The sequence below is a fragment of the Fusarium solani genome (assembly GCF_023522795.1).
Source record: "Fusarium solani strain SB1 chromosome Unknown bctg00000003_1, whole genome shotgun sequence".
Lineage (NCBI taxonomy): Eukaryota > Fungi > Ascomycota > Sordariomycetes > Hypocreales > Nectriaceae > Fusarium > Fusarium solani.
The window spans coordinates 3921681-3934897 of record NW_027072154.1 but is presented as its reverse complement, the minus strand read 5'-3'; the positions used below and the strand labels follow the sequence as shown (position 1 = coordinate 3934897).

Sequence of the window (13217 nt, the reverse complement as noted above, 5' to 3'; positions counted from 1 at the left end):
CCATCTGGCCTTGATCTTTGGAAGGGAGCAGGTCGTAGCTAGCCGTGGTGAGCGGTTATTTCAAGTTGAAGATGATGACTAGGAAAAAAAGTCTGAAACCAGTTCGAGGGGTCCCTGTCTTTCCATTTTAACCACCAAAAGTGCTGTTTCACAACGGCCCGGCACAGCCTCTGTTGTGTTGGTCTGAGGCCTGACAGGTGGCGCTGTGGTATTGATATAAGAGGCCAAGCTTGATGCGCCAAGCCAGACGAGGCTCTGAGGGGTTTTCGTTCACGGAGTGTGACGAAGCGATTAGAACCAATGGTTCCCATAGTGCAAGAACGGGGGGGCCCCTACCTTTGGGTAATTGCTCCGGTTGTCTATTGGTAACACGGAGGTTTGAAATAACAATAAGCGGTCAAGACCTTTGGAAACATGGCCCTACCCGATGGCAATTCGCTAGGGAGGTATACACAAATATTCAACGTAATACGGAATGCTTCCTTCTATCGGCTATCACATGTCAAAGGGATTTATTTTGGTGGGTAGTTGTAGAATGCAAATCCATCCCGTCTCGCACCTGACCCAAGTCACTGACTTGTTCTTCTTGCCTGATGGAATTCCTCCACGTCGTCAAACCAAGTCTTTTCATCATCAAAACCAGAAAACATCAAATTCCACAGTCTATCGATATCGGCAAGATCGCTCCCATGGCCGACGAAGCTCCCAAGAGCCCCAGCGCCCCTACCACGTTCCTCCTTTTGCCCACCGAGATCCGCGAGCAAATTATAACGGAGGCCGCACAACACTCTCCCCGGTGTCACCTTGCGGTAGTTTCCAAGGAATGGCAACCCCTCATCGAGAAGAAGACGTTTGAGTCTCTCGTCGTCAGCATAGAACAGCTATCCTTCCTTGATTAGTATGTGACAGGAAGGAGAGAGCACATGGTCAAGCGTATTTGTCTCAGCATAAAACTTTCACAGTACAAATGCAGATACTGCCTGGGTGAGGATGAATGGAGCTACCATTCTCGGAGCAACCGGACCTTTTCTAGGTCTTTGATGGGCCTCTTTCGCCGGTTGAGGAGGTGGGCAGAGGGCGAGCTGACGCTAGAGATCAACGCATACTCGCCGAGCGATTCGCAACACTTTTTCAAGGGCTACTACGTTGGGGATCCAGCTGAGGACGAAGCTTTCGGCGATCCTCGTACATTCGACGACGACAGACACGGCTTCTCCCCCGACGGCCGAGAGGCTCCGCAGGAAAGGGATATGAGAGAAGTATACGACATGATGGGTGAATTCGTGCCGTTTCTTGATCAAGTAAGAGTCGTCAAAAGATTGCTCATTCGTCGACAATGCCGCCGCCAATTCACCACTGGTCTCTTGTCTCTGCTCCTTATCGCGTTGCCTGCACTCGAGTATATCCATTACGAGCCCTGGAGGATGACTGATAAGGAGTTCCAAGATAGCGAATGGTATCCAGGTAATAATACGCGTTCCTAATTGATACCATCTCTACGGGGCTGACATCTAGGCTGCAGCTTTCAGCACCGTCATCTCTGGGTATCTCCCACGAAATCTCAAGACCCTGACACTTTTCGAGGACTCCAACCAAGACATTTTTCCAGGGTCAGTTGTTTCAGAGAGAATACCAAACGCACAAACTGCCCAAGCGCTTGTGGCCGCGAGCCTAGAGCTTGAACATCTCTCGGCTTCTTTCATGGTTGATGCGCAGGACTTCTTCAATGCCAGCCAAGCTTGTCGCCATCAACCCAGGTGGAAAAACCTGGAGTTCCTTGCGCTGACATCGCGGTTGGTCGACCCAGCAGACAAGGACCTGGGACTCACGAATCTCTTGTATGCGGCGGGGAGATTTGCGCTTGGAACACCTCGGCTACGCACCATGATTCTATGGTACGGGTACAAGAACCAGGCTTGCGCCTTTATCTACAAAATGGATGACACCTCAATCACTTGGCATGGAACCCGGGAGTTCGACTTGAATAAACGACGTATCATTCAGATATAGCAACACGTTGTCGGCAGTCATGACGCTCGGGTACCATTGTCGATCAGAACAAGGCTGGTGACGGATGAGATCAAGTCTCATGGAGATGCCATTCATTACCTTGGTCTGCCTGCTGGTACCGTGGTTGATGCTCTATCCCTGAGACAGATCCGCGTGGAAAGCAGAATCCGCTACACCTAAGCTGAGCTTAAGTCTGCAGTGATGGTATTGGTTTCCTCTTTATGTTAGTGTAGCAGGTTGTACAGCATGGTACTGAAGTCAATCACAACGATGTGACGATGGTTGTCGTCCCTGATATACTTTTGAACACGTGCCAGGCTAGTACCGTCCAAGTGAAGGCGTCTAGAGTCCGGCGTGCCAAGACCGGTTCTTGTGACAGCTTTCCCCGCGTTGATCCTCGGCAGTCTGCAGTTCCCCCGCAAATTGGACCATTGCCACCAAACCCTATCCATTCCCACGGATTCAATTGAAACAGGCAAGATACGGACGTGTTTCCGACATTGAGTCGGCACAAGCAGGGGTATTGTGTGCTCCACGCGGCTCCCGATCACGCAATATAACGCCATCGCCGCTTGACCATTCGGAGCCGGGCCCCGGTTATCATCTCCCGGCCTTCCCTCGCCGATTCCCGTTCTTCCCCGTTTCCTCCGTCAAGAAACAAACAAAGATGCCGCCTTCTTCAGCAATCAGTCCGTCTTTCCGCGCGACGCCCTCGTTCAATCTACGGGCCCCGGTCTTTTCCAACATTGAGAATTCCGCCAGTCTCAATGAGCAGCCCACGAGCCCGGATGTCGCCGATGATGCGTCTCAAGGGTCCGGGAAGCGGAGGAGACTTACGACGAGTGATTTTACCAGGAGGAAACGTGCTGTGACGGCTTGTCAGTTTTGTCGGATGCGCAAGACAAAGTGCGATAATGTTCGTCCGAAATGCGGGTACTGCGTGCGACAGAGAGCCAAGTGCGTTTATGGAGATACGGATGAGATTGAGGCTGATGGGGAGGATGCTGCGGTTTCTAACCGCCAATTGATGGAGCAACTGGTGGAAATCAAGGAGATGCTTCAGAGGAATGAGGGCACCAGTCACGGACACTCGGATACTGACCCTTCGTTGGCGGCTGCGACCTCACCACAGGCCCAGGCGGCAACAAGTCCTTGGGCAAGATTCTCTGCCAACACACCACGACCGAACGAGAGCAAGCCTCCGGGATTCCCATTCGAGGCTCTCCGTTGCGAATCTCTCCTACGATGGCCAGCCCTTAGGAGCGTTGTACCAGGTGATGCCCAGGATATCGACTCATTCCCCCTCAGCTCGGGGTACACTGAGAGCACTCTGCAAAATGGAGGTGGAGGTCAGGGCATAAACGAATCAGCCTTTGTTCCCTTGTGCCGCAAGTTCCTTTCTCAGGTTCATCCGAGGAATCCTGTGCTTGATGGGCATGAGCTCATGCGACACGCTCGCTCGGCAGAGGAAGATGGGCTGAAATGGGATTCTTCATCATGTCTTGTGGTAAGTTACCTGGCTCTTCTAACTTGACAAGCGCTGATGAGAAAACTGCAGCTGCTAGCGTGCGCATTGGCTTCATATACCGACATGTGGAGGAGACCAAACGAATATCCCATCCCTCCAACCCCAGAACAACTCGGCAGTTTTGCCGACTCTCAAGAAAGAGCAAAAGCAGAACCGTACTATGCGGCTGCCCAGAAGAGAATGGGACTTCTTGGGAATACTATTCAGGACATCCAGTGCTACTTCTTTGCTACGATCTTTGAGAAGTTTGCTCTTCGACCATTAAGAGCCTGGTGCTATATCCAGCAGGCTTGCTCGCGGTTGGAAACCCGACTGCTGCAACGTGGTGAACGACCATGGACGGCCTTTAGGGATACAAGCCCTGAAGACTATCACCTCGAGCAGAGACTCTTCTGGTCTTGCTTTCGGGCTGAAAGGCAAGTTGCCATGCCTTTCGTAATGTGGAACCGCGCTAACTCATCTTAAGCGAACTGGTTTTCGAATTGGGACTACGACCAAGTTCCCTAGAGAACTTCTCATATCCACAACCTTTCCCGACGCCCCCAGAAGGCCTTTTGTCTGATTTCAGCCCAGCCACAGACGGATCGTCAGTTGGTCCAGACGAAGAACAGCGACAAGTCGATGAGAGAGGATGGTGCTACTACTTATCAGAGATTTCCATTCGTCGTACCGTTGATGAGACGCTCAATCTCTTGTACAGACACGGCGAGGGTTACTGGATGAAGAATCCTGCTCACTTAGTTCGCCAATACCACGAGTGCGAGCAGCAGATAGCTCTGTGGTGAGTCCGTGTGTAGCTATTCAGGTATGACAGAGCCTAAACATATAACTCCAGGAAATATCATCTCCCTTCTGTTGTTCAGTTCGACGATGACGTACTCCCAGATGAAGAATTCGCCGCGGCCCTCCAAGGCCGCGCATCTCTCTGGCGAGAATACACCCTCCGCCCAATCCTCTTCTACGTCCTACACCACAACCCAGAAGAACCCATCCACCCCGAAGCCGAAGCCCTAGCCGCAAAAGAAATCCGAATCTGCGCCACCATGGTGCACCGCATGGCCTTTCATCGACGACACGGCGGGACATGGCTCATAGCTCGCAAATCCTTCATGGCCGCCTGCATTGTTATCGCTGCTGCGGCGAATTCGCATAGGGTGTCTCCTCCTGAGGAGTGGCATACTCTTGTTGGGATTGCGATTCAGTCGCTTGAGCGGTGGGCGGGTGAGGCATCTGATCTACAACGGATGGCGGACATTTTGGTTTACATGTACCGGGAAACGTGCAGTCAAAGAGGCGAGCCTGATATGATGGCTTTAGAGTAATAAGGTCTTTCAATTCTAATACCACTGGTTTGGTGCTACCCATGCTGACCATCGTTCGTCGTCATTCTCTTCTAACAACAGAGTGCAAGGCTCAGTAAAGGATAAAAATAACATCTGCACAGAATCAAACAGTACGGTCTTCTGGCTCAGTTATCCCATCAAGGGCCGGGCTTCAGCTATATCAAAAAAAAAAAAATAGAGTCGAACAGTACATAGTACTCCAAATTCATCAAGGCTCCCAAAATTCGCTCTTATATATCTACTGTGCTCAAATTCGAGTTACAGGGAAATCATGCCCAGGGTCAAACATGCCTGTCTCAGCATAATAAATCTCCCAATGCTTGATCAACCGCTCCAAGATCTCAGGCTGGGCCTCAGCAAGATCATTCAGCTCACCAGGATCATTCTTCATATCGTATAGCTCCCACCGGTCCTTTCCTCGAGGTGCGTTCATGTAAAGCGCCTTCCAATAGCCTTCCCGGATGGCCCGCAGTCCAAACAGTTCCCAACCTGTGATCTCGTTCTCTTCATCATGGAACGAGGGTGTTTGATTCTCCAAGTGGGAAACCCATGATGAACCCCTTACAGGAACAACTTCTCTACCTCTGAACTGCTTTCCTGGAGAAGGGACACCAGCCAGGTCAAGAACCGTGGGCAGAACATCCATGACGGTACAGAAAGCATCCGTGTGGGAACCCGTCTTTGCCAAAGGCGGGTATCGAATCAGACAAGGGCATCGAATGCCACCTTCTGTGATCCACGTCTTGAAGCCTCTAGAGGGGGCCATGGATGCACACGCCCACTCAGGTCCATACCAGATATATGAATCCCCCATACCCATGTTTTCGAGAGAGTTGTTGTAGTACTTGTTGATAATTTTGGGAACCGTACCTACGCTGCCCATCATGGGGATAGCTTCCAGCATCGCACCTTCAGCTCCGTTGTCCGACATGAAAAGGATAAACGTGTTGTCAAGTTCGTTGACGGACTCAAGGTAGTCGACGACGCGGCCGATATTGGAGTCAATGAGATCAACCATGGCGGCGTAGACTTCCATCTTTCTCGCCGACTCGGCTTGTTCAGATGGGGTCATCTTGTCCCATGCCTCGAGTGTCATGGGAGCAGGCTCAACGCCTTCAGGAATAAGACCAAGCTCGACCAGCTTTGCCAGTCTTCGCATGCGAAGCGCTGCAGGGCCATCATCATAACGCCCCTTGTACTTGTCGATGACCTCGCGTGGTGCCTGAAGGGGCCAATGAGGCGCAGTAAAGGGCAAGTACGCAAAGAACGGTTGTTCAGTATCGTCTCGCTGCTTCAAGTAGTCGATCAACTTGTCGGAGAAGGACGTCGTGGAGTAGAAGTCGCTCGGGATGTGTTCGGGGTTCTTTCGATCGAGGAATTTGTCATCTTGCATCCAGAACTTGCCGGCGTTCATGGGTGTGAAAAAGCCGTGTGATGGGTCGTCTAATTGGGGCTCGTAGTTGAAGTGGTTGCAGCATCCAGAGAGGAAGACGTAGCTCTTGTCGAAGCCTCTGGAGCAGGGTGCCGTCTCTTTACTTGTACCGAGATGCCTGAAGGTCATATGTCAGTGAAAAGGCGAGGATGGCACATGACATGGTGGACTTACCATTTTCCAGACATGATGGTATGGTAACCAGCATCTTGAAGGATCTCGCTCAGAGCTGCCACCTTGAAATTGAGGTATCCCTCATATCCTTCTTTGCCCTTGTAGGAATCCAGGTTCCTCGCCATGTGCTCCGTCATCTGTCCCAGGCCAGCAATGTGGTTATCTGTTCCAGAGAACAGCATGCTCCTTGTTGGTGAGCATGCTGAAGCTGTGTGAAAGTTGGTCAATCGCACACCAGTCTGTGAGAGGCGATCAAGAGCTGGGGTAGCAATCTCGGAGCCAAAGCATCCAATATCGCTGTAGCCCAAGTCATCGGCGACAATGACGAGGAAATTGGGTCGTTTTGAGGTAGGAAGTGATCCCATGTTGAAGACTGGGGGAATGCAATAATGTCGGAGCAAAGATGAACAGGAGGAGCATTGCTGGAGGGATTTGTATTGCTTGAGCTCGGCTGCAGCCAGAACTCAGCCCCATAGCCAAGCTTCTTGACAGCTTGGAAGGACCCTGTCCCTTGCTTAGCGCGTATGCCCGTCTCACGGACATGACGGGGCAAGACGGAGCAACACTTCCAACCACTGGGCTCCACTTACGCCCGTCTCTCCCCGTCATCTCCGTCTGGGGTCAACAGGGGCACCAACAGACTATCGAAGCGACAAGTGAGCTTTCCCCAGTCACACAGAACTTGGGAGCGTTCCTTCACGGCAGAGCAACACGGATGGTGCACCATGTGTCACTCAAAGTTGCAACATCGTGACATCCTCAAGCCAGCCGTGTGGTTTTGCCGGCCCTCCCAAGCTACTTACCGATATTTATGCACCCCGCAAAATAGGAGATTGGCAGGCAGATTTGATGCGGGGGATCAGAGATCTGGTCATTAGTCTTCTTTATCCCCGCATTCTACACGGACATGGACACGGAGGGTTGGATCGTCGGGGTAGTCGCTTCCGTTCTCACAGAGAGGGAGAGAGAGAGAGTTGAGCACAGTGACAGAACCATGCACTCTATGTACAATTTTAACATTGACCAAATGGCACGAAATACCACAGTCAAGTACTTCGGCACAAGGAGACATGCAAAAATTGCTCGAAGGCCTCGGGTAACGGCAAAGTTTGCAGAAATAAGTATATTCTCAGAGTTATCCTGAGATACAAGAATAGTAACGTTTCAAGACTCATCTCTTGCTCCAAGTCCAGGCTTCTGGCAAGCCCCCCTCCTGCCATCACATCCAGTTCGGATAAGCTATATCGTACCAAAAGCTCACAGGTCCCTTGCCTTCTCCGTGGTGCTAATGTCGGAAGCATTCGCCTTGAGCACCTCAACATTCTCAGAGCCCTCCAAGTCGGAACTGAGCTTCGCAGTGCGGAACTTGCTAATAGGCACGCCTCTAATAAAGAGCTCGTCAATCTCCTCCAGAGTCTTGCCACCACACTCAGGAATGCAGAACCACGAAAACAGTGTCGCCATGAACGCAGTGGTGCCAAAGATGAAGCCAACCTTGGATCCAAGACCGGCGTGGGACTTGTCAATCAGGTAGGGGATGCTAAAGGCGACGGCCCATTGGATGACAATGTTGAAGACGGAGCCAAGCGCGTAGGTCAGATCTCGGAGGCCTGTGGTAGGGATTTCGGCTGCGACGACGTGCGACAGGGGAGCCCAACCAAGCGAGAATCCGAAGGTGAAAAGCGTCACGGTGACAACAATACCAGTACGGACGCTGTGCGAGGGGTTCTCTACAGTGCCAAGGCCTCCCATGGTCATGAGGCTGGCCGTCTGGATCAAAGCACCAGCGACCAGAAGGGGACTGTTCAAAAGATTAGTCTGAGACCCCTGCCATGCAGGGACTGGTGGCAAACCTACACTCTGCCTGTCTTGTCGGTCAGCATCTGGGTGAAAAACACCGTGACGATGCCAACAGAAGAGTTGATGCACGACATGGCGAACGGGTTCACCGTTCCAAGGCTCTGGATGAAAATGGTGCCATACTTGGAACTAAAGTTCTGACCCGTGAGCTGAAGGAAGACGTTGACACCAACAGTGATGAGAGTGCGCTTGAGATTAGCTGCAAGTCGTCAGCTGGGTCCAAAAGTGCAAGATTGTGGGTACACTCACTACCACGGAACAGGTCCATAAAGCTGCCCTTTTTGATAGTAGTGTTAATGGCCCTCTGCATGTCTTCAAACTCAGAGTTGATCTCTTCATCTGTGTAGGCGCCCTGGCGAAGGAGCTTGAGGGACTTGAGCGCCTCCTCCTGCCGATCGCGAGTCAACAGCCATCGCGGTGACTGCATCTGTTAGCACCAAACCGATCAGATTGATCCAATTGACTTACTTCAGGAATCCACCAAACAGCGACAGCCAAGATTGAGGGGATCACAAAAAAGAGGCCATAGGGGATTCGCCAGGACCCATGTCCCTTAATCTCGCTGGTGCCACGGCAGATGATGGCCATGAGAAGGGTACCAAACTAAACCACCTGTTAGCAGATGCCCACTTCTAGATTCTGGGGTGGAGACAAACGAATAAGCCAGATTGATAAGTACCAACAACGAATCCGCGAGCCTCAGCAGGAACAAGCTCAGACTGGAGCACAGGAACCAGAGCAAGTTCCATGCCGATGTAGACATAAGCAATCGTTCGTCCAGTGATTGCCTGAGTTTGAGTCCTCGACGTGATGAGAATCACTGCCGAAAGCAGAGCCCAAAAACACATGACAAACATGGCGATCCGACGGCCAAAGCGTCGGCTTGTAAGGTTACCGAAAACGAGACCAAAGACAAAACCAACAAAGTTGACGCTGTTCAACAGAGACAAGAAAACCGTCTCAAGAACATACGTCTTTGTAGCTTCGTCATAGGTACCGAATTGCCGTTTAAATGCTGGCATGGCCTGCGTGTTGCTGAATGCACTCTGGTCCATGCCAAAGTTGAGCTGCGACAGCGCAATGATACCGCACGAGTAAAGAAGGCGACCATTAAAGCAGGCAAAGAGCCCACGGCTGCGTTTGGTCGGGGACATGATGAACCAAGACGACACTTTGATCGTCAAGAATGACAAGAAGACCTGTCCGACTTGGAGCTCATTACATCGTTGGTCTCAAGATACTCTTATAGATGGAGCAAATGTCGTGCCCAAAAACGCAGGCCTCGCCGTCGTCAGAACTGGACCCAATCACGCAAGGGAGGCCTAGACACAAACGAGCCTGGTGTTTAGTAGAATCCTTGTTTGTTGGAAGCCACCTCTATACAGGTTCTGGGCACGTTCATGGTGTAGGTAGCCAGCTGGAGGGATGTCATGGAAGAGAAACTGCGTCGTTCTAGCAGAAGCGATGGCGTGCTTCAAGGGTCCCCCACAAATTTTTGATCAAAGTGGTTTAGGTTGACGCTTCGGAGACGGGGAGTGACGGCTCCGTGATTTCCGGGACGGACGGAGCGGGTATGGACGGAAATGCGGAGTGGGTCCCGGGCTGCGGCAGAGCGCGTCCGTTGCTCCCATGGCTGTGTTGGTGCATGGCGTGCCCAAAGATCGCAGCAATCGTTGCATTACGTATGTGTCCCAGGAACTAATTAGTATTCAGTTTGCATAGTACTATTCAGCCAACCACCATTTGGCATTCACCCTCCACAATGTGTATCTGTCGGTTGTTGAGCCGCACAGAGCAGCCACTCACGTCAAACGCCCGGCCTCATTTCAACGTTCGTGCATATCCTTTTCCAATATTTGATACCGCTCCTACCCCTTTCGGAGAAATGAGCGCGAATCATTAATTGCGTCTTGTCGTTTATTGAGGATTCCCGTCTCGCAAGGGCCGAAACTGTGTGAGGCATGACCAGAAGCCAATGGCATAACTTGGTACATAACCCGTTGCACAAATACTTTCATAAATTTGAGTGTTGCATAGATTCCCAATCTGCAGCATCGAACACAAGCTGCAGCCAGAGGGAGCATTGTCATAACCATTTGACATAGCAAGATATCCAAGCGCTATACTTTTTATCATTAATTACACTTCACTCTTCATAGTGAGCCAAAGGGATCATAGGCTTATAAAGCAAGCAGAAAAGTGGCGCCTTTACAAAAAAGTAACCACCTAGGACGTCATGAGCTTCAATCCAGTGAGGGCCCAGTAAAGGCATTAGAGAAGATTGCAACACATAATCAAGCGAAATAACGTTGGAGCTTGGCTTGGAGATCGTGGAGTTGTCTCTTGTTGGATATTAAAGTAAAAATGAGCATCATGGCAAAGCCCTGTCGCTCAATAAAGGTCAAAAAGATGGCAAAAGTCAAACTTGACTTTGTGCGAAACCAAAATTGTTCAAGTAGATACAAACTACCAATGTAGCTCTGTTTGGAAGTTGCCTAGAGTACAATATCCAAACCCCTTATATACGCCCCCTCATAAAACCTCAAGGCAGCTTGGTCTCAACCTGCTCAGTGCTGCCCTTCTCCTCGTGCAAATCCACGCCATCAACGTTCTGTCGGAACTCCTCGTCCTGGAGGTGCAGCTCCTCGAGCAGAATCTTGTTGGCCCTCCAGACGGGCTTGATCTCAAACAGCTTGTCCATGGACTCAAGAGGAATGGTCTTGGTCTCGGGGATGCAGAAGAAGACAAAGAAGATGGAGATGACCATGAGGGAGGCAAAGAAGAGGTACACGCCGTAACCCCAAGCGTTGAACATCTGCACAGTGAATCGGGCGATGATAAAGTTCCAGAACCAGTTGTTGGCGGCGGCGTTGGCCTGACCGAGGGATCGGGTGTTTTGGTCAAACATCTCCGAGTTGAGAACCCAAGGAGTACCGTTCCACGAGGGAGTGTAGAAGGCCGTGTAGAGGTAGAAGAAGAAGACAGCAGCGATACCGCCAGAAGAGAGGCTGGTGTCCTCGCCGGCTTCCAGCTTAGCCTCGGTGTTGGCGATCTTGATGTACGCGCCGATAAAGTACATGCAGAATGCGCCACCGGCGGCACCGATCATGAGAAGGTTTCGGCGACCCATATGATCGATGAGGACCATCAGCCAGACAAAGGTGAGGGCAGTCTTGACAACGCCAAAGATACCAGTTGTAAGGAAGCTAGTGTTTGTACCGGTGATGCCGATGCTCTTGAATACGGTCGGGCTGTAGTAGTTGATGGCGTTGATACCGGAGCCTAAGAATAATCATATTAGTTACCTGTGTTCAAGACTTCAATCATGAGATGCTTACCGTTCTGGAAAACAAAGAGAAGACCACCAAGCAAGAATCTCCACTGAACCTTCTTTTCCTTGAGAGCAGCAAAGGGCTTCCAGAAGCCAGCACCGACATCGTTGTGGTATCGCTCAAGGTCGGAATCGATAAAGTTGATCTCCTCGACAATGTAGATGTTGTCCTGGCTAAGGTTTCGCATCCAGCAGAGATTCTCAATGGCCTTGTCGCGACGACCCTTGGAGAACAGCCATCGGGGAGACTCAGGGATGAAGAGAGCGCCGACGAGCAGGAGACCGGCAGGGATGAGCTGGACGGCAAAGGGGATGAGCCAGACCTTCTCGTTGACACCAGGAGAGAAGGGCATGTGCTTGTTGATTCCGTAGTTGATCCAGAAACCAACAAGACCACCAGCCTGCCAGCCAAGCTCGTAAAGACCGACGAGACGACCTCGCACAGCGGGAGGAGCCAGCTCAGAGATGTAGATGGGAGTCATGTTGGAACAACCACCAACTCCGATACCGGCCAGGACTCGTCCACCAATGATCAGACCAAGACCACGGTCCGCATTGGCACCCAGCATCATGCCAGCACCCAGCATGAAGATGAGGGAGAAGAGGATGAGCGAGTACCGACGACCGAGAAAGTAACTGCTGCCATAGGCGAACAAACTGCCAAAGAAGGCACCGGCCTGGTACACAGAGACAATGTTCTGCTTCAGCAGCGCCAGCTTGCCAGGGCTGTAGCTTTCAAAGTCGAACTCGTCGACGAATGAGGGCAGCGCAAGGGTAGTGCCGATAAAGGCAGAATCGTAACCGATCGTGCATGCCGCAAATGATGCTGTGGCGGCGCAGGCGTAGACGCGCCAATTGTACACCTCCTTCGGCGTGGGCCGGTCTTCCTTGAGAGTGAGGAGGCCCATGATGAATGACCTGTTATTCCGAAAAACCCAAAGAATGACAGAGGCTGAAGTTGTTGATGAAGGATGAGGTGGCAGTTGCCAGGAGGACTGTGGTGTTGAGGAATTGATCAACGTCCGCTGGGAGGCAAACTTTTATATCGGTTGCAACAGGACAGGGCTCGACCCATATGTCCCCCCTAGCTTCTGGAAATTGTCTGTGCTTCGCTTCTAGCCAAAGGGAAAAAAGGACCGCGGCAACTCCATACAACCGTAAACCGCCCCCAGCAGCAGCATCTCCCTCCAGAGTTGGGGATTAATCCGGGGATTGCGGGGTTGGTTTGTGGGGGATGAACTCGCTTCCGTCGAAGCAGAAGATTCATATTGTCATCAGTTGATTTCTGGGGTGACGAGCAGGGTGCTGGGCGTTGCACCGCGCACAAAGATCTGAGTCGGGGGCGTTGAGGATAAAGGCTTACCCGGTGTGCCACATCCTTGACTCGGTCATCTCTGGGGACTCCGCATTAGAACCACCATGTGGCCGCGGATCTAACCTTGTTTCGCTAGCGACGGGGATGAAGTCTCAGCCCTCACCCTAGTGCTCCATCCCTCGGTCACACGGCTCGGTGTGCTTTGCTGTGCGTGCTGGGATGAC

At 51.6% G+C, this 13217-nt stretch overlaps 4 protein-coding genes across 4 annotated transcripts; 1 reads left to right on the top strand and 3 right to left on the bottom strand.

The window, feature by feature from the left end:
- Positions 1-2677: 2677 nt before the first annotated feature.
- Positions 2678-4860, top strand: MRS44_006825 (uncharacterized protein; the record flags this gene model as incomplete). The annotated part of the gene is made up of 4 exons (XM_065621891.1): positions 2678-3517; positions 3569-3933; positions 4005-4319; positions 4374-4860. The coding sequence occupies 4 exons, from the start codon at positions 2678-2680 to the stop codon at positions 4858-4860; spliced, it is 2007 nt and encodes a 668-aa protein (XP_065477963.1).
- Positions 4861-5128: 268 nt separating this feature from the next.
- Positions 5129-6852, bottom strand: MRS44_006824 (uncharacterized protein; the record flags this gene model as incomplete). The annotated part of the gene is made up of 2 exons (XM_046272478.2): positions 5129-6431; positions 6488-6852. The coding sequence occupies 2 exons, from the start codon at positions 6850-6852 to the stop codon at positions 5129-5131; spliced, it is 1668 nt and encodes a 555-aa protein (XP_046139547.2).
- An 892-nt stretch (positions 6853-7744) lies between these two features.
- On the bottom strand, positions 7745-9501 carry MRS44_006823 (uncharacterized protein; the record flags this gene model as incomplete). The annotated part of the gene is made up of 5 exons (XM_046283767.2): positions 7745-8288; positions 8345-8546; positions 8597-8768; positions 8816-8950; positions 9004-9501. The coding sequence occupies 5 exons, from the start codon at positions 9499-9501 to the stop codon at positions 7745-7747; spliced, it is 1551 nt and encodes a 516-aa protein (XP_046139548.2).
- Positions 9502-10889: 1388 nt separating this feature from the next.
- Positions 10890-12586, bottom strand: MRS44_006822 (uncharacterized protein; the record flags this gene model as incomplete). Its single annotated transcript, XM_046268411.2, has 2 exons — positions 10890-11629; positions 11686-12586. 2 exons carry the CDS (start codon positions 12584-12586, stop codon positions 10890-10892), a joined length of 1641 nt encoding a protein of 546 aa, XP_046139549.1.
- Between the last annotated feature and the right edge of the window lie 631 nt (positions 12587-13217).